Below are 19,311 nucleotides of genomic sequence, written 5' to 3' on the forward strand. Positions count from 1 at the left end.
TACCTCACTAAGGCGATTAGTGTTCAGGTCCCCCAGCAGCAGCGTGTCTGATGTGTGGGCCACCAGGTAACGTTCCTTTCCCAGGATTTTCACCTCTTCCACTTCATAGCCATAGTGTGACTTGAGTACCACTCGGGTCCCCGATGACAGGTTCTTCACAATCACCTTGATAAGGTACAAGTCTGAGCTCCCCGAGGTTTTCCCCAACCCAAAAGAGGGGTGAACATGCCGTGCCCCCTGCCCACCTCCACAGTGTTAAACAAAGCTAATATCTTGTTTCCTCACCTAGCCTAGGCTATTGTTGGTAAAAATGACACCTCACATTCACGTAGTGCTTTACTATTTATGAAATGCTTTCAAAGATGATCTCTTTCAATGCTCATAATACATAATACATATGGGGTAAAACCACTTTCTTTACATTCCTATACCTCTTGTGAACATCTTTGTGATGACTTTAACCATGGTGTACTATACTGTCATTTCATATACCTGTCTCCTTAGCTAGAATGATCTTCTTGATTAAGGGACAATATAAAACAGATAATTATCTTTGTGTTCTCAATACCTAACAGTGCTCATGCATAGAGAATGGACAGAAAATGAAAGAATGGGGTGCCTGGCTGGCTCAGTCAGAGGAGCATGCAATTCTTGATGTCAGTTGTGGGTTTGAGCCCCACGTTGGGTGTAGAGATTACTTAAAAATAAAATCTTAAAAAAAAGAGGGGGTGCCTGGGTAGCTCAGTTGGTTAAGCATCTGCCTTCGGTTCAGGTCATGATCTTGGGGTCCTGGGATCGAGCCCCAGGTTGAGCCCCACTTCCGAGTATACTCCCTCCCCTTCTGCCCCTCCCTCCGCTCCTGCACGCGTGTTCTCTCTCAAATAAGTAAACAAAATCTGAAAAAAAGACAAAAAGAAAGAATGAAGGGACCAATGAATAATAAATAAATGGGAGGAAAAGAGGACAGAGGTAGATAAAAGAGAAAAGTGGGCTCAGGAACTAAGAAATTACCTTGCAATGTCATACACAGTGAGTTCAGAGGCCCTAAAGCAATGTTATGCACCCGCGTAATCCTAAACTCCCCAGTTGACAGCATATAGGTAGTAAAGTTTTTTCTGTTTTGCTTGTTTTTGTTTTTTGTTTTGTTTTGTTTTAGAGAGGGACAGGGATATGGGTTGGGGCAGAGGGAGAGGGAGAGAGAGTATCTTAAGCAGGCTCCACACCCAGTGCAGAGCCCTATGTGGGGCTTGATCTCACAAGCCTGATCATGACCTGAGCTGAAATCAAGAGTCCAGCGCTTAACTGACTGAACCACCTAGGCGCCCCAGGTAGTGAAGTTTTAAACCAGGACGTTGTAAGTGGCGATCTCTGTACCCTTTAAGTCTGGTGTTTAAATTTTTTCTTACAATAAGCTGGAAGTGCTACAGCAGGAAAGTTGCCAAAGAGTTGCCCAATACACTCTGTTCTCCAGAACAGCTCTGCCAGGGGTTAAATGTGACACTGTGGCTGTGTCCACAAGGTAGGAAAGCATCACAAGGATGAATGAGCGCTGGCAAGATCTTGGTGCAGCAGGCTATCAGCTGCTTACCTGGCTAGGTCCCACATATGTCAACTCAAACTTATTCTTGTAAATGCTCCTCCGGAGGCAGCAGTCAAACTGTTCCACTCCACCACAGAGTGTGCCCTAGGAGGGAAAGCGACAGCATAAAAGGTAACAGGCATGGGGAGGATATCTAGAGACACCCTCAAAACCTCAGTTCTAGAATCTAGAGAAGAGTTGGCAGTAAAAGGGCTGGCAGTTTTGGGAAGTACCAGATGGAAAGAGGTGGCAATCACAGGACTCAAGGATAGTGATGGGATGAAAGGGAGAAATCAGCCCTGCCTACAGAATTCTTTGTCTCTTTTGGCTTCCAATAAAGTGCGAATTTCTCCTTCCTGCCTTTAACGTCGTATTTTTTTTTTTTTTAAAGATTTTATTTATTTATTTGAGACAGAGAGAATGAGAGAGAGAGAGCACATGAGAGGGGGGAGGGTCAGAGGCAGAAGCAGGCTCCCTGCCGAGCAGGGAGCCCGATGCGGGACTCGATCCAGGGACTCCAGGATCATGACCTGAGCCGAAGGCAGTCGGCTGAGCCGACTGAGCCACCCAGGCAGTCGGCTGAGCCAACTGAGCCACCCAGGCGCCCCTTTAATGTCGTATTTTTAGGTTGGAGTCAAAAGGAAAGAGACACTCTAGTTTCAGGGGACAGTGCTTTAGGATAAGGCTGGATTTTTCCTAGTTTGGAGAAAGTCACCAATGCAGAAAGGGATTACTAGTAAAACACACCGCACAGAGTCGTGAGCCGTCCCGTTTCCAGGCCAAGGCAGTGACGGTGTATAAGTTGGCAATCTCCTTGGGCTTTGCCTCTTCCCAGATGCTTCTTCGAGGGCTCCAGTTGAGCACCCTAAGTCTGAAATTAAGTAGGTGGCTTTTAGAAGAGATGGAGGCTGAGCAAAAGAGTGGAAATGGGTGGGGAACTGAAGGCAATGATTTTGCTGTATTAGAGAAGAAAGGAAGTAAAAGAGAACACACAACCTAGGGAATCTCATAGGAGAGGACAAAAAGATTCAAAGGAAGGAAGTTGGAAAAATCAAGCCAAAAGTAAAATGGGGTGAGAGTGATGGGAGTGGAGAAAACAAAAGGAGATCATGACTGGTGAGAAAAATGAGCTGTTAGCAATAGAGAAATAAGGAAAAAGAAAAGAGAAATGGTAGAAAACAGAGAAAAAGGAAGGAAGAGACCCACATGAGATTGAAGGGGATACAAGGACAGGGCTGACAAAGCTGACATGAGGGGACCCGGGTCCTAACTGTTTATTTACTGTTCCATCATCCATCCATCCCTCCATTCATCCATTCATTCACCAAACACTTAAGCATATATTATGTACTACATGCTACTTTAGGCAATGGAGATTAAAACAAAATGAATAGGCCCTCTTCTCAAGGGCGTTTCAATTTAGCCAGATAGCTATAAAAACCAAAGTGGAATATAATGTGACAAACACTAAGCCAGTGGTCTGAAAAGAAGCAATGGTAATACAAAGAGAGTGGAGATGAATTCCACTGTGGAGTCCCAGGGAGAGGCACGGAGACACAAAATCCTGGTGCCAACGGATGGTGGGAGCAGGAAAAGGGAAGTCTGTGAATTAAAACCTGAGGATCTCTTTCAACATATACGTGCTTCTCATCCAGTCTCCCACTCTGCTTGAGATTAACTGGGCTACAGCAGAGTGTACACAGGGAAAGTAGGCAGAAGATGCACGTGGAGAGGGACCCACCTGTCATAACTTCCCAACACAACAGACTGGCCCCCAGGACTTGCGGCAGCTGTGGTGAACTCCCGCTCCTGAGGGTTACGGCTGTAATCAAAAGTTTGTAGCACATGGCCTTCCTTTCCATAGGCCACAATTCTCCGATCACAGCCTGCAGCCACAATGCTGTTGGTTGCCCAAGCCAAGGCATAGGGTGGGCATGGGTGGTTAACCAACTTCCCCTAAGACAGAATAGAGGGTTTCAATCACTCTGACTCTGACACCTCCAGCCCGGAATTTCTCCTTTCTAGCCCCTGACACACTCACTCTGACCATCCTACTCTATAAATCGTCCTCCCAACATCTTCCCACCCCAACACATCCTAATCTGGAGGACTTCACAAACTGTCTTTCTGTTTTATACTCTCACACACATATGTATCACATACGTACACACTTACTGACATTGTGCTCAAGAGGAAACCTCAAAATACTTATATGTTAGAGTTCTTTAATAATCCTACACATTAACTAACCCTGGGTAGGCCCACAGGGAGCATGAGACTCTTTCTTTTTAGAGTAAATAAATTTAATTATTACATGAGTAATTCTTTTTTTAAAGTCTTAGTTATTTAAGTAATCTCTACACCCAGCGTGGGGCTTGAAGTCATAACCCTGAGATCAAGAGTCGCATGCTCCACTAACTGAGCCAGCCAGGTGCCCCTATACAAGTAATTCTTAACGTAAGTTATTCAAACAATAGAGAATTATACAAAGTAAAACATGAACATTCCTTTTATCTCCCACCTTTTTCCCTTTTCCCTCTTGAGAGCAAATGACTTTTTTCCCATGAATTTATACACATAAATATACTTTTTACATAGATGAGAATAATTTTCACTTTCCCTTACTCTCAGAATCCTTTCCACTTGATTTCCCCTTGCCCACAAATATTAAGCTCTGGCCTTAATACAAATTCTCTCTGTGGCTGCATCCAAATGTGCCTCTCTTTCTCTCTGTCTCCTTTAGCCACCTCCCCCATGCACCTCAATCTTAACGTTCAACCTCCTCTAGCAGGGATTTTGGGTTTCCTTACCCCCATCCCACAGCATCCGTTAGTCATACCTGTGACTCTCCAGAGCCTTCATCATCAAAGAAATACCTAACAATGGTACCATCTGCATGACCAGAGAGAATTCCTTTTCCAGAGCAACTATAAAAGGGGAAGAGGAGCAAAGAGATTATTCTGTCTCACCAAGAAATCCCCCTTCTCTGTCAAACATTACCCTACCTGGGCTCCCTGCTACCAGTCCTCCCCATCTTCCATATTATGGTCTCCCAGTCCCGATATCCCCATCGCTTCTTCCTACATTTCCAAGCTCCTGGGATATGTTCTTCCTTACTCACTTTGTCGTCAGTGATACCACATAAGAGTCTGTCCCATAGATGGTAGATGATTTATTAGTTTTAGTGTTTGCTAAACGAACCTGAAAATGGGAAAATGGATACAAGTCTGGTTAAGCTACTTTCAATCCCACCCAGATTCTAAGGAAAAAGAAATAACAAAAAACTGGTCCTTCTGTTTTCTCCCCCAACATACAATTTGACCCTAAGGGAGAAGTTTAACCACATTTCTCTCTCCAGAACCATTATCCCCACCCACAACCTCTCCTGTGTTTCTCTTCCTACTTTACCTTCCCTTCAGCCAGTCCAAAGACAATGATGTACTCTGCTGGCCACTGCAGACACGTGACAGCACTCTGTAAAGAGGAAATCATGAAAAGGATAACCCTGTCCATGTAGCCTAGCACATTTATAACAAACTGAATCCCCCGCCACAGGCCACCACCCCAGTTGCCTATAGCAGAAGAGAGGACACGACTGGGCTCAAGAAGGAAAGGAGATGAGGATGAGCAGCAAGGCAGCACCATCCTTGCAGTTGGAAAGGTCGGATTCACATGTTAAAAAATGCAACTCCTGGTTACATTTGTAAGTAGATATATTGATACATGTTTGTTCATCCTAATCTCCCAGAGACAGGTCTGAAGTTTACCGTCTGGATGAATTTGTTACAGATGACTTTCTTGTCACCCCTGCCAAATAAAAGGAGAGAAAGCATATTAAAAACACTTTCATAAATAAATTGTCACGCATGATGCTGGGAGAAGGGAAGAAAGAGCAGATACCTTCCCTGCCCCCTCTAGTGTTTCCTACCATTCCACAGGAGCCCTGAAAAGAGGCATAAAACGGAGCCTAAACAGCTTTGGAACAGTAACAAAGATGCTGTATCACCAAGGGCTCCCCAGAACCTCAAAGGGTCTCATGTTGACCTTAGGCTGATTCCACCGGGGATGGGATCTCAGAACACATAGGGCAGGCAAAGGTAAAGAAGCAGCATCAGACTCTGGAAGGCCTTTGCCTTCCATGTCCCAGCCTGGACCATCATCTTCTCTACTCCCTCTTTCCCAGGGAGGCATTTCTTCCTGCCTTCCCCTTCTTTTCCAGGTCACCCCATCTCCCAGTCTCTATCCTCACCAATCTTCTCCAATCTTGTACACATAGATGATGTTGTCGGTCTGTCCTATGGCAATTTTAGTGGAATCAGGAGAAAAAGCCATGCCTTTCACCATATAGCTCTTCCTGCCATACTAGGAGTTAAAAGAAAGAAAAGAAAAAGAGGTAATGAGTACACATGAAAGAGAGAAGAGAAGAAAAGGTGTATGTGTGACTGTAATGAGTTTGAGGGATTTATCCTGAGAAAAGAAGGGCCAGGCCATTTCCTATGCCGATGGCTGGGGAAGTTGGTTAAGAAGTTTTCCAGATTCATGAGGCCCCATCAACAGATTAAGTACACACAGAGTACTCTCTTCACCTTCATGTCAGCTGGTTTGGTGGAGAATTTATCTCTCCGCTCCCCATGCTCATCGTATAGCAACACCACTCGGTCCACTGTGCAGACAGCAAATTTGGCATTGTTCTGGGACCAAGCCATGCAGGTCACCTTTGCAGCTCCATCCTGCAGAGGCAGTGGGGGCAAAAATAAACCCAGGTGTTCATCTAGAATGACAAAAGCGGGCGCCTGGGTGGCTCAGTTGGTTAAGCGACTGCCTTCGGCTCAGGTCATGATCCTGGAGTCCCTGGATCGAGTCCCGCATCGGGCTCCCTGCTCGGCAGGGAGTCTGCTTCTCCCTCTGACCCTCCCCCCTCTCATGTGCTCTCTCTCATTCTCTCTCTCTCAAATAAATAAATAAATAATCTTAAAAAAAATAGAATGACAAAAGCATTTCTAGTTCCTTTAGTTCTAGTGTGACTTTGGTCAATTTCCCCCATGATAGTCCTTAAAACAAAGAGATGCCTGTGATGTATCCTGGTCTCCAAGGCTATAAAACCCTGGACCAGGAGAACAAGGTGCTTTAGAAACCCATAATGCAAATACACTAAGAGGTGACTTGCTGAATCAAGTGTACCAATGTGCCCCTGCAATGGCCTTGCTCCCTCATATCCCAGGACTGCGACTGAAATAAATTCAATTGGTCTGATAAGTTTTTGTTTTTTTTTAAGATTTTATTTATTCATTTGAGAGAGAGAATGAGATAGAGAGAGAGAGCATGAGAGGGTCAGAGGGAGAAGCAGACTCCCTGCTGAGCAGGGAGCCCAATGCGGGACTCGATCCAGGGACTCCAGGATCATAACCTGAGCCGAAGGCAGTCGCTTAACCAACTGAGCCACCCAGGCGCCCCTGATAAGTTTTTTTTAAATAGGTTTTGGTCTTTAGCCATTCATTCAATATTTTTTGAATACCTTATTGAGAAAGGCACATGGCCAAGGGCTGAGAGGGAGACAAAGAGCAAAATATGGTCCCTGCCCCAGGCTAATAAGATGGTACAAAAACAGGAAAAATCCCATTAGAAAGGCACATACAAAGCATGATAACAGTCTGGAGAAGCCCGAGATAATTTTATGTTTAACTGATCAACTTTAAGCTTTGAAGAATGGATGCAGTTAAATGGGGGGACTTATCCGAGGTGGAAGGAATTACATGAGCAAAGGCAAGTCTGGTCAAGAAACAGTGATTTAATTTAGCTGAAACTACCTTGCAAACAGAACAGAGGAGGTAAGGCAGGAAAAACAGTGAGGCCAGCTCAAGAAAGATCTGTGAAATTTGGCCAAGGAATTTGGGCTTATTTGGTAGGAAAGGGAGAGACAGTGAAAGCTCCGGAATGGGGAGTAAGACAATCAGAGTTGAGACTTAAGATGAAAATGCCACCTGGTTAGTTTTTTTTTATTTTTTCCCCCCAAAACTATGCACTGCTCAGAAGCCCAATTTAGAAGTGGTTGTCTCCCAATGAATTATTCTTTCCACATCTGTCCACCACCAGCCCTGGTCCTCAATGGTTCTGCACTAAGGACTTCCCTCCTTGAAATAAAACATTTAGCTTCTGCTCCAATTGTGTGATTTAATTACTTGGGCTCTAAAGCTCTGGTTTCAAACTTTGTTACTTTTCACTCCTAACCCACCTACCTCCAAAGTCAGAAGTTTAAAAAAAAAAAAAAAAAAAAGCCCTCTTTTTTTTTCATCAAAATCCTCAGAGTCAGAAAATAGCCATACCACCACCTTTACCACCCTCCAACTCTTGATTAAATTAGGTTTGAAGGGCTGAGGGCTCCATCAATAACCACTGTTCATCATCTTCCTTCATCATTTTGCCCATCATGGGCGTTCGCCCTTCCCTGCCTCATGACATCTTATTTTGAAAGACTGAAGGAGGTTTTCATTTCCAATTATTCCATTAGGGTAAAGGAATTTTTAAATTACAGTTTCAGGGGCAGTTAACTGAGCAACGAGCACATCTCTCTTTTGTTCTAATTTCCCTCTATTCTCCTAATGCCACATCCTCTGTGAAGCCTTCCTCACAGCACTGTCATGAGGATTAAATGGGGTAGGGAATAGAATAGTAAAAGCTAACCTTTAACAAGATCTTACCATAGACTAGGCATTTTGATAAGTGCTCGATATGCATTCTCCTTTTACCTCATAACGCAGGGACAGATGCCATTATTATGCATATTTTACAAATGGGGAACCTGAGGTTCAGAAAAGTTAAGTAATTTGCTCAAGTTTACACACACAGTTTATAAGTGGCAGAACCAAGATTTAAATCCACATGTCTGACTCCACAAACCCCAATCCTAACTACTTAACTTACGCTGCTTTACTACGTATGAAACATTCACTATGGCAGATATTGTCATTAGCTTTGTATGAATTTGTCCTTTGAATTTTGAATGTTCTCCTCCCTTGTCTATCAGTTTTTACACTGCTTTTCAGTTCGCAAAGGCCTTTGTGTACATTACTTCCTTTAACTCTTCCTCCAAACCCTCTCAGGTTGCTATTATTGTTACTCCCATTTTCCAAATGAAGTAGTTGGGTGAGCGCTCAGAGAGATCGTGTGACAAGGGCTAAAATCAGCGGTATTGGATCATTTATTTAAAGTAGAGCTGGCACTAGGACTTGGAACGCTGGTCTCCGAGCTCCAAAACCCAGCCTTTCTTTAGTGCCCAGCCTCTTCTGAATCTGAGATCTTCATCATCAGAACGAACGTGAGGTCTTCTGCACTCCCTTTTTGGGGCTTGCACCTAAAGCGCTTGTTTATTCGGGTGCAGACTTAGGTTCGTTGTTTACATGTGCGCCCAGCACGGGGCCTCGTACACAACTGATGTTAAAAGAGACGGGATGAAAGCTACCGCGGTTAGCGGTCCGTCTCAACTACTGCACACTATCGACCGAGCAGAGTCCCATCATGGCTAGAGCCTTCAGTCTTCCGCATAACAGGAGGCGCTCAACATCATGAAATTTCAGTTCCCTCACTTTTCTTGGAACGTTAAGGCGGGCGGGGTTGGGAAGAGGCACGCAACTCCTCACCTGAGGGCTCAGCAGGGTTCTCAGGTGCTTCAACTGCATGACGAACACCCGTCTCTCAGATGCCACCAGTCAGCGACAACTCCCGTGGTTACCTGGACAACCCGCCACGCAGCTGCAGCGACTGCCGCTGACGCAGACGCGACCAGAGCGCAACACACTCCGCAAGGTCATCACGTAGCTTCGCTGCGAAGCAAACAGGACGTGCGCAAGCGCGGTGAGGTCGAGGGCGGGACACCGAGAGGGCATCCTCTCCTCAACCAATCGTGTCTTTGTCTGCAAACCCAAGCTCGAGCCACGCCCACAAGCCCTCCGCAAACTCGAGGTCCTACGTAAGCGCGGTCTTTCTCGCGCCCTGAGGCGAGTAAAGTGTGGCTAGGTTCGTCCTTTTAATTCTCAACCCTGGAGGAAAGCAGGGCAGTTGCTTTCATACGTTTTGCAGCGGACGGAATTGAACCCAAATAGGTTATACGATTTGCACGGGATCACAAAGCTAATAATGATAGCTAACTGAATACTCAGTATGCGTCTGCCAGGTACTGTGCAAAGGGTCGTATATGCGCTCTCATTTAATCCCAAAGACACCTTTTGAAAGGGATGGCATTATAAGTCCCATTTTACATACCAGAAGACTCAGGATTAGAGGGGTCACTTACCCAAACTAACAGTCAGTAAAGGATGTAAATGGGGTTCAACCCAGAGCTGGTGCGTTTATTCGTTCTGAACTCTTAGCTCCCGATCTCCATGCCATGCTTCTGTACCCCATGCCGCTTCCATCCCAAGAACTGAAGTGTCCAGAGTCTGAGAGATGAGTGTTTCGGAACCAGTGGCCAGTGAGAGGTACTACTTCAGAATCGGGTAGCAGTGGGTTAAAGACTGCTGCCCAGATCGGGATGCTTTTATGGTTCAGGGCAGAGGGCAAACCTGAGTTTGGCTCACCTGATAGGGTAGGGTTAAGTCTTGTGATACCTGGGGTTGGAGCTTGGTTAAGTAACAAGGATATTGACTTATTGATCTGTTTGGATTGGGGTCCCTCTCAGAATTATTGGTCTAAATTCTTGTAACATACCAGAGAGACTGAGATGGAGAAAAGGAGAGTTATTCATGCACCTCCTCTGGAAAGATCCGAAGTTGAGAAGACCTATAATTCTCCAGAAAGTGTAGCATATGCTGTCCAGACACAGTCTGGGTTCTACAGCTTTTCCCCCACAGTGGTTGCAAACGTCAACAGGTATTTCTCTCACTGGCACCATCACACCCCCCGCCTTGGAATTTAGGAAAGAGTAGAGGAAAGCCTCTATTTTCACAGGAAACAAGTAGCCCCAGAGCCCAAAGTATAAGTCTTTTGACAGGGGAGTTCCAACCCCTCAGTTTTATTTCCATAATCCTCCTCTGGATATAGTGGCAGAGAGTGAATATAAATTCATTTACACCTTACAGTTATTATTGGCTTTGACCTAATGAACAGAGACAGAGACAGACAGAGACAAAAGGAAAAGCGAGGGCAGGGAAGACTAGGTATGGGAATGCACAGGATAGGAGCACATGGCACTGAAGGATCCATTAGTGTAGCTGCTCTTGCATTTGTCCCAAGACACTGTTCAGTCCTTTTCTGGAAATTAACTCAAGGTTGATGGAGGAGTCAGAGAAATAAATGGTGAAGAGCTTGGGTGTCAATGTGGGCAGTGAACATAAAAAGGTTACTGGCCCCTCTCATGTGGTATAATCTTCGTTTCCACTGCTGCAGGGGAATTTATATCCCCCCTTCTTTTCTTTCGCCCCTTTCTCACTGAACAAAACAAAAGGAACTAGGGCTCCAGTTTTCTACACTCATTTCTGGCCTCTCCCCACCCATTCCAGGCTAGAGAATCAAAACAAACACCTTAAAATAATGAGAGTGCTCCTGTTGAGTTGGTGGTGGTGTGAGAGGCCCTTGTTGTCAGGGGAGAGACAGTGGGGAAATGTCTTCAGCATACTATACAGTATACCATACAGTCAGCTTCAGTTTGTCCAAGAACCTTTATTGGAAAAATGTCCAAGGGGTGAGATCACCAGCAGCTGGAGGGGCTACCAGGTGAGAGGGGGAGCACCTGAGGCTCCATGGAAGACATTGGAGTAGTGCAGTGCCTCCAGACCCAGACAATTCCTTTTAATTGCTGGGGGGAGGGGAAGTAGCCAAAGAAACACCCCTCTCTGAGACCCAGAGGCAAGATGTGGGGGCAGCTGGGGATGCCAAGAGTCCTGATGCAGGTGGAATGGGGGCCCCATTTGAGACCTAGTGGGATACGGTTGAACAAGTGACTCTCCCCTGGACCTGGGGGATGGAAGGACATATCCCATCTGATAGCCATTCCCCAGGTCCAGGGGCACAGACCCTAAGAGACCTACCTTCTGGCCCCGCTCACAGTGGAAAGAGGACGGGTACCAGGCCTGAGATTGTGGGAGTGTCATTACCCTCTAGGAGACTGTGGGATCCTTCAGTCCTGAGCAGATCACCATCTGAGGCGCTCCCTGACCCTATCCCCATCCCCAGGGTGTTAGTGCATCTGTTTTCTGGTTCTGTTTCTTCACTCATACATCGATGGTGTTGATGGATGATGACTTTTTCTGCAAAAGAAAATGGCTTGAGTCTCTAATTTCAGGAAGGTAAGAGCCTCCTCCATCCCAAATATCCATTTTCCCTCATTTCCTGCCCCTCTTTGGCCTTCTCCCCTTCCCTGACTGCTCCTAGAAGCAAAATCACCATTCCCTCCCTCACTGGCCCCACATCACCTGTCTTGTCCCCACCGGCCTTCCCTGAGGACTCTGTTCTGGCCCCTTCCCCTTCTCCTTGGGGTTGTTGTTGGAGTCGTTGTCCTTGATGATATCATACTGACGGCAGAATAGCCCAATTACAGCTGAAACACAACAATACAATCTGCGCCTTGATCTTGACTTCCCCACTCACAGCCTTGAAGGGCAGTGAGATACCCACACAGTTTCTAGAGAATCTGAGAAGAAAACCCTTGAATTCCTGGTGTTCATGTGTGAGCACCACCCTCTTAACCTTCCTCTCCTCAAACTTCTGCTCACCCCACTCCACTAAGCATCTCCCTGCTCCACTTCCCTCCCTGCCTTTTCTCCTGACAACCTTCACCATCTCCCACCTTCACTGAGCCCCGCTCCCCCAATCCTCGGTCCCCCATCCAGCTGCTCACTCACCGGCCCACATGAGCAACACCACCACAATGATGACCACTTCCCCCGTCTGCAGTGGTCGCTCTCCATCCAGACCCTCCACTGTGATGTCACCTGAGAAGGAGGAGATAGACTCCAGGTTATGGGGAACGGCCACAAAGCTCTTCTATGCAGACAGGTAAGGATGGAGAGTCTGGGGCCAGGGTTGCCCCTGGTAGACCCTCTCTAGGAAGCTGTTGGTGGACGGGTAGTTAGAGACCAAAAAGCAGGAAGGCTGCTGGTGAGTATTCACGCAGGCTGCTGCAGCTGGGAACTGAGGGTGGGTAAAAGGAAGCTTAAAAGCCCTTCTCCCAAACGATTCATTATCAGCCTGTTTATACCCAGTCCCCTGCCAACCTTTTTCTTTCGTTTCTTGGCAGTATGATGGATTAAATCATCCTTTTATTCATCTGAGCTAGACTGTGGCTTGTTTGGCAGAAGTAAACAAGAGGCTAAAGGCCAGGTGAAAAGGCCGAGAATCCAAAGCTTTCGGGAGTGGAGAATAGCTGAGACCCTCACCTGGGCTTGAGCTGTTTGAGGGTAGCCGGTCAGAACCCTTGAGAGTTCGGAAGTGCACCCGAGGCCCTGGGGGGCTCTCTCCCCGAAGGCCGATGCTCCTGACCTGCACTGTGTAGTCACTGTCTTCAGCCAGGCCCCAGAGGGCACAGGCCCGCGTGGTGGTGTTCACCTCCCGGATCACACGCTGCCCAGGGCCATTCTGTCGCTGTGGGGAGATGATGGGACAGGAGGGCAGTCTCACACCAGTTCCAGGACTCTTGAACCTCCAAGCACTCCACGGAGTAGGATAAAAAGGGCAGCTTGAGCCAGGGAACACCAGCTCCCAAATTTCCCCACCACTGGGAGGGGAGCTTAGGTCTGGGCTGGGGGTAACTGAAGGAATGTTCAGAGATCCAAGGACACAGGTTGAGGGAGCAGAAGGGTGATTCATACTTGCTGGGAGATGGAGTAGCCAATGACGATGTTGCCTTCTGGGACGTCCCAGGACACAGTGGCCGAGTTGGCTCTGAGGTGAGTGACTGTCACATTTACAGGAGAGGGAGGCCGGTCTGTGGGTGTCAGAGTGAACAGGTTAACAGGTTCCATCCACGGACTAGCTCTGGTTAACCCCACTACCCCTTTACTCACCTGCTCGCACAAAGCCCAGGTCACAACTGACCAGCAGGAGGACCGTGGGGCTTAAATATGGGGAGAGGGGCATCAGCGAAGCCATGGTCCCCACCGAGTCCGCTGGGAGGCACTGGGGCTTCCGCTTAACATCCAGGCGGGGCTCCTGGAGGTAGCAGGAGTTGTGGGGGGCGGGGGTGGGGGTCAAGGACTGCCCAGAACGCACGGGTGGCAGCAGCTCTCCCGGGCTCCCCACCGCCCACAGCAGCCCCGGAGCCCCCCTTCTCCCCACGCCTTCCCCGCCTCCGCATCACCCGGGCGGCTCTGCCCGGCCCACACCCACCTCCGCCGGTCCTCGCGGTCGGTCAGGCCTCGGGGGGCTGCACGGTGCCCAGAGGGCGGCCCATCGCCCGACTCCGTGGCGCTGCCCCTACCCCATCCCGGCGCGGACCCGGCGCGGCGGGCAGCGCGGAACCGAGCTGCGGGCAGAGGGCAGGCGGAGGCGTAGCGGGAGCGGGCCGCGGGGCTGCGGGGGCCCCCAGAGCTCGGACGGGCCGCGTAGTCTGTCCCTGAGCAGGGGGCGGTGCCGGCGCGGCCTGGCCGCTGGCCTGAGTCCCGGTGCGGAAGGCAGTGCGGCTGCTCCGCCGGCCCCTGCAGCGGGATGTGACCGTCCCGGCCAGCCAGCCGCCGCCTTCTGCAGAGCTGGCCCGGCTCGCTCCGCCGCAGCCCGACCGGGACGTGCCGGCCAGCCCCGCCCCGCTGGGGCTCTCGCCGCCGTCATCCCCCTCCCCCCTCCCCCCCACCCCGACCCGACCCGGTTCTCCCGGGGCTCCTCCCACGACCCTCCCATTGGCGGCCTCCCGGGTCCCCTTGCCGCTGATCCCGGCTCGGGCCAAGGAGCCTGCGGGGGCGTGGGGAGAGGCGCAGGTGCGAGGGTCTCGGGCACCTGGGAGGGCCCCCCTCCCCGGGTGGAATTCGCCAAGTTGGGAGGAGGAATTCCAACCCCCCCCCCCCCGCGGGAGGGGACAGAGCGGCGGAGAGAATTGTTTTAGCAATCTCCTACTTGTAGACTGCGTCAGCTTTTAAATCTGTTCCCCATTCATAATCTGATATTGATTCTCTTCGCTCTCATTCATTCTTTAATTTATTAAATATTTATTGAGCGTCACCTATGTGTCTGGGCATGTGAAGTGCTGGAGATACAGCGATCAAGACGGCTGGGTTTATGGGGGAAATCTAAAGAGCAGCGACCTATGGTTCTTGTCTTAGCTCTGCCACTTACTGCCTGGCGTGGAGCAATTGGTCATCTAAGTGTCAGGTTTCCTAAAATCAGAGCGTCCAGAACCTCATAGGGCTTTTGGCAGGATCCAATGAGACAATGTTGGGGAATGTCTTTATAAATCTTATGACGCTATGTGACTGAGGGATTATCATTAATTTGCATCAATCTGTTAGTTACTTCACTCATTTAACAAACATAAATCCTTAAGTTATTTCATGAGATCTGGAGTAACAACCTGGGTCTGAGTCCCCATTCTGTCAACTGTGTGATCTTCAGCAGTGACCTAACTTCTCTGAGCCTCAGTTTCACCATCTGAAAAATGAGGGTGTCAGTATGGTCTCCTGAGTGTTAATGTACCCAATGAGATACCGTATGTGAAAAGTGCATTGTTCAGTAAATAAATGTTGGCTAATGTTGTATTTAGGGCAGATACTTTGGTTTCTAATTCTCATTGCAGCATTTCTATTTCTGTGGCACTTTTTCCTGTAATATTCAGTTCAGCATGTGCCCCCCCTGGGGCTCCAAAGCTTCTGGTGCCTTCCTTCTGAGATGAAAGAGTGAAATGGAGCAAGAGGGGCAGGGAGGACTGTGTGTTCTGGCTGGGCATGTGATCAAGCCATGGCCCAGGTCCTCTGACCTCTGCTGTCCCTGAGGACCCTGATCTCTGGCCTCCTGATGCATCCTGGTCCCAGAGCACTTGCTCAGGGATTCTCACTGTCTTGGGACTGGGTATTATCCTGCACTTCCAGGCTCCAGGTCCTCCAGAGAAGAGGTCATTGTGTCCAAAGTTAAGAGTAATGAACCTCAGGTTTTCCCCTTCAGGGGCAAAGCAGAGGCTGGGCAGTCTGCATGCATGCAAAGAGGGACCCCAGGAGCGTCCCTGGGTGACCAGAGGGCTGGTGACCGACTGACCAGGAAAGGGTGCAGGAAGAGGTAGTCAGGGAGTGGTGCACAGAGAGGCCAGGGTACTTGGGTTAATCATCACTGTGGCTCAGATAAGGCCCTGCCAGCTGGAAGCAGAGTTAGCGTGACAAAAGGGTTTGTGTGGCTGAGGAGGCAGGCACGACAGGGTGTCCACAGCCTGTGACCATGCCAGGCACAAAACGGTTTCAACATGTGATTGAGACCCCAGAGCCTGGCAAGTGGGAAGTAAGACCCCCTTCTCCATGTTGGTCTTCTGCACTGATTCCTAGAATCATTTCTCATCTGCACTTCCCTTCACCCTGGGTTTCTACTCTCCCTCCCCTCCTTCCCATCTTCCTTCCTGATCTTCTTCCCCTATTAGGCCCAGAGTACCAAGTGCAGGCTAAATCCTTGGATGGTGTGTGTGTGTGTGTGTGTCCAAACCTTGTGCCCGCTGCCACTCCCACCTCCAGATCAGCAGGCGTGAATGAGGCTTTGGCTTCCTGCCTGTATCCTTGTGCCCCCTTCCCTCTAGTTGTCTGGGTATGAGGAAGCCCTGCCAATCACAGAGAAGTCAAACCCACTGACCCAGGACCTGGACAAAGCAGATGCCGAGCAAATTGTTTGACTGCTGGGACAATGTGATGCTGAGATCTTCCAGGAGGAGGGGCAAGTCATGCCCACGTACCAGGTGACCCAGACCATCCCCTGGACACTGAAAATAAAGATGCCGACTCCAACCGTACCTCAACCTCTGCTCTCTCAGACCATGGTCCTTAATGTTTGAGACCTGAGAGCCCCTCCACCCCACCATTAACACCCCCCCCGCCCCAAATCCAAATGGCTTCTGATTCCTGCCTGTTGCCTACAGTGACTGTATAGTGAATCGATTCTGACCAGCATGGTACAAGTGGCTGGCAAAGTTCAGGAAGTGCTGAAGGTACGGGCTTGCCATTTGCTCCCCTCCTGAACTTCTCTTCCCTCCACCTTTCTCTTTTCTTGGCCTCCACTTCTGATTTTGCTCCATCTCCATCCTCCTTTCTCCCAGTCCTCCCTCTGGGATCTTTATTGTCATCTTATTAATCAACAGTAATTATAATAACTATTATCTGCATCATACTCTATAACTGGCATTGTGCTTTCACACTCATTACCTTTGCAAAAACCTGTGAAATTGGTGTGATTGTCTCCATTTTTTTTTCAGATAGGAAAACAAAGGATAATCACGGTAGCTTGCCCAAATATATCCAGCTAATAATTGCTGGGTACCACTGTTTTTTATTGATTGATTGGTTGATGACAAAGCTGCTCTCAGTCCTTTCTGGAATAAGTAAGGATTGAATAAGTAGCTAAGCCAGAGCTGGGAGTCAGACTGAAGTTTCATTCTTTCTGTGACACCATACCACCTATGTTCTGTTCCCTTTTGTCGTAAGAGAAGGGTTAAGAAGTCTCCCCAATTGTTCTTCTGCTGCTGATAGAGAAAGAATATGCTTCCCCCAACCTGAGCTAGGACCTGGCGACATAGGCAGTTTTTCTTTCTCAGGAGCCTGAGGGGGCGCTGGTGGTGCTGAGCGGAGGGGTTACCTCTGGCAGGATGGCATTTCTCATGTCGGTGAGTACCCTGATCCCTGATTTTCCTCCCTCTGCCTTCTCGGAGTGACCCTCAGGACCATAAAGCTCATCATAGCTATGTTCCTAGGTGGCCCCCTCGAGGCCTGGCTCCCTCTCTTCCCAAAGCTAGATCTCACCATGGAGCCCTCATATCTTCAGAACCCACCTGATCCCCACCAGTCTACTGCCCGTGTCTCTACATCCCATGCACCCCCAGTCCATCATCTGCAAGTAGCATTTGAAGTGCCAAATTCCAAGCAGTACTGGCTTAAGCGCTGGCCTGAGGGAATCCTTATAAGCTTCTACACTCTAGGTGTCCAAAATCCAAGATAATCGCTCCCTTCACTATCATCACTACTTCATATCCTTCCCCCCTGACAGGTCTCCTTCAACCAGCTGATGAAAGGTCTAGGACAGAAACTCCTTTACACCTACCTCATTGCAGGGGGTGACAGGTAAGACAAGTTGGCTTTGAATATTTTGTTTGGTCTGGACAGTGTTTTTTTGGAAATGTAATTTTAGAGCTTTCAGGTGAAGATTGTATCCAGTTTACTTTGGTCCCCATCATTTCTTATTGCCTTGCACTTGGCCCACTCCACATACTCATGTTACCTGATTGGCCTTAAAGGTACTGGAGTTTTTCAGCTCTATAGAGCATCTATCATGGTGTCTAGCAAATAGCAGGTGTTCAGTCAATGATAGCTTTCCCTTCATTCCCTTCTCTCAAAGCATTCTCTTCTCTGCCCTAGTATACCGTAGGCTTCTGCTTCCAAACCAGTGCCACTGACCTTGAGTCTGTCTTCTTAGGTCTGTGGTGGCATCTAGGGAGGGGACAGAAGATAGTGCCCTGCACGGGATTGAGGAACTGAAGAAGGTCTGTGTTTTCCACTGATAGCCAGACACCTCTGTCTGTTCCTTCCCATGAGGACACAAAAGCCCCCATCCAGCCAAAGCCCATTCCCTCCCCTAATCCTGACCCTGACATCCCCACGCAAAGGTTTGTATCCTAGAATCCTCCTGGTGGCACTGTCTCACCCACCCTCTTCTCCTAGGTGGCTGCTGGGAAGAAGAGGGTGATTGTCATTGGCATTTTGGTGGGACTCTCTGTGAGTGTAAAGACAGGCTGGGTGGATCCATTTTATAGGGAGGAAGGGGGTCAGAACAGAATAGCATGGAAAATAGATTGATGAAGTGGGTGCTAGAAAACAGAAAGGGTTTGCACAAGGAATTTTGATTTTACTCTCACTAATTGAGATCCAGTTGTATGAATGTGGGACGAAAGGGAAAGGATCCTATTTCAGAATACCTGTGTATCAATCCATTCAACAACCAAGGTAGATGGACTAGTCCCAGCGTCAGCAAACTACATAGGCAAGTCAATCCTGCCACTGCCTGTTTTTGTAAATAAAGTTTTACTGAGACACAGCCTTTGTGTTTACATAACATGGCTGCTTCAAGCTACAATGGTAGGGTTTTGTATTGTACAGAGTTCATAGGGCCCCCAAAGCCTAAAATATTTACTTTCTTGCTCTTTACAGAAAAAGCTGATCTCTGGGCCAGTCCTTTGCTACTTAAGCATGGTCCTTGAATAGTAACATCAGTATCTCCTAGGATTTGCTAGAAATGCAGAATCGCAGGCTCCCCCCCAAAACCTGAGTCTGAATCTGCATTTTAACAAGATTCCAAGCACTGGACTTGGTGACCCCAATTTTCTCTCACCATTGCAGCATACTGATTCTAACAATTCACTAAGCAGAAACAAGTCCAGCAATGCTAGATGTGGAAGGAGGCACACAAGGAGGGCAGGACACTGACCTTAAGGAGCATAAAATTTAATTCAGTAGTTTTTAAACTTTACCATGCAGAGGATTTCCTTGGGGAAACTTGTTAAAAATACAGGCCTGGGGCTTTCCCCTTCAAATGTGGATCCAGTAGATCTTACCTGGGTCTGGGAATATGCA

The 19,311-nt window shown here is 48.3% G+C and overlaps 3 protein-coding genes across 7 annotated transcripts in view; 1 reads left to right on the forward strand and 2 right to left on the reverse strand.

Annotated features, from left to right (window-relative positions):
* IFT172 (intraflagellar transport 172) overlaps window positions 1-9,416 on the reverse strand; it is a 33,801-nt gene extending 24,385 nt beyond the window's left edge. For 2 of the 3 annotated variants that reach the window (XM_035000799.1, XM_035000797.1), the window contains exons 1-11: window positions 9,217-9,416; window positions 6,166-6,309; window positions 5,829-5,941; window positions 5,347-5,386; window positions 4,988-5,053; window positions 4,701-4,780; window positions 4,419-4,506; window positions 3,321-3,535; window positions 2,327-2,450; window positions 1,589-1,684; window positions 4-165 (exon numbers count right to left, since the gene is read on the reverse strand). In XM_035000799.1, the coding sequence (XP_034856690.1) occupies window positions 4-165; window positions 1,589-1,684; window positions 2,327-2,450; window positions 3,321-3,535; window positions 4,419-4,506; window positions 4,701-4,780; window positions 4,988-5,053; window positions 5,347-5,386; window positions 5,829-5,941; window positions 6,166-6,309; window positions 9,217-9,255 (1,167 nt within the window). In that variant the 5' untranslated portion in view covers window positions 9,256-9,416. The remainder of the gene's footprint in view (window positions 1-3; window positions 166-1,588; window positions 1,685-2,326; window positions 2,451-3,320; window positions 3,536-4,418; window positions 4,507-4,700; window positions 4,781-4,987; window positions 5,054-5,346; window positions 5,387-5,828; window positions 5,942-6,165; window positions 6,310-9,216) is intronic. The other variant, XM_035000798.1, reaches the window with a different exon arrangement.
* A 1,797-nt stretch (window positions 9,417-11,213) lies between these two features.
* FNDC4 (fibronectin type III domain containing 4) lies at window positions 11,214-14,283 on the reverse strand. Of its 3 annotated transcripts, XM_035000804.1 has the most exons (7): window positions 13,898-14,277; window positions 13,576-13,720; window positions 13,381-13,496; window positions 12,949-13,153; window positions 12,415-12,504; window positions 11,986-12,110; window positions 11,362-11,820 (listed from the first exon to the last, which is right to left on the reverse strand). In XM_035000804.1, exons 2-7 carry the CDS (start codon window positions 13,658-13,660, stop codon window positions 11,785-11,787), a joined length of 657 nt encoding a protein of 218 aa, XP_034856695.1. In that variant the 5' UTR covers window positions 13,661-13,720; window positions 13,898-14,277; the 3' UTR covers window positions 11,362-11,784. The 3 variants fall into 3 exon arrangements, with proteins under 3 accessions (XP_034856693.1, XP_034856695.1, XP_034856694.1); XM_035000802.1 differs by lacking the exon at window positions 11,986-12,110 and having other exon boundaries at window positions 11,214-11,820; window positions 13,898-14,280; XM_035000803.1 differs by having other exon boundaries at window positions 12,949-13,496; window positions 13,898-14,283.
* A 1,642-nt stretch (window positions 14,284-15,925) lies between these two features.
* The window catches only part of ZNF512 (zinc finger protein 512), a 95,969-nt gene continuing 92,583 nt past the window's right edge, over window positions 15,926-19,311 (forward strand). Inside the window, 7 exon segments of the mRNA XM_035000530.1 lie at window positions 15,926-15,985; window positions 16,275-16,430; window positions 16,611-16,679; window positions 17,283-17,351; window positions 17,732-17,805; window positions 18,158-18,224; window positions 18,403-18,456. Of these exon segments, the coding sequence (XP_034856421.1) occupies window positions 15,926-15,985; window positions 16,275-16,430; window positions 16,611-16,679; window positions 17,283-17,351; window positions 17,732-17,805; window positions 18,158-18,224; window positions 18,403-18,456 (549 nt within the window).

Source organism: Mirounga leonina, unplaced genomic scaffold (genome assembly GCF_011800145.1).
Source record: "Mirounga leonina isolate KUSES-001 unplaced genomic scaffold, KU_Mleo_1.0 Mir_125, whole genome shotgun sequence".
Lineage (NCBI taxonomy): Eukaryota > Metazoa > Chordata > Mammalia > Carnivora > Phocidae > Mirounga > Mirounga leonina.

What these genes read in the sequence shown, in the direction of transcription:
- FNDC4 (XM_035000802.1), bottom strand. Translation starts at nt 13,660, where the DNA reads ATGGCTTCGCTGATGCCCCTCTCCCCATATTTAAGCCCCACGGTCCTC. An exon ending in GCTACTCCATCTCCCAGCAA is followed by an intron (nt 13,154 to 13,380) that starts GTATGAATCACC and finishes ATCTCCCCACAG; the next exon opens with CGACAGAATGGCCCTGGGCA. An exon ending in CTCAAACAGCTCAAGCCCAG is followed by an intron (nt 12,505 to 12,948) that starts GTGAGGGTCTCA and finishes CCTCCTTCTCAG; the next exon opens with GTGACATCACAGTGGAGGGT.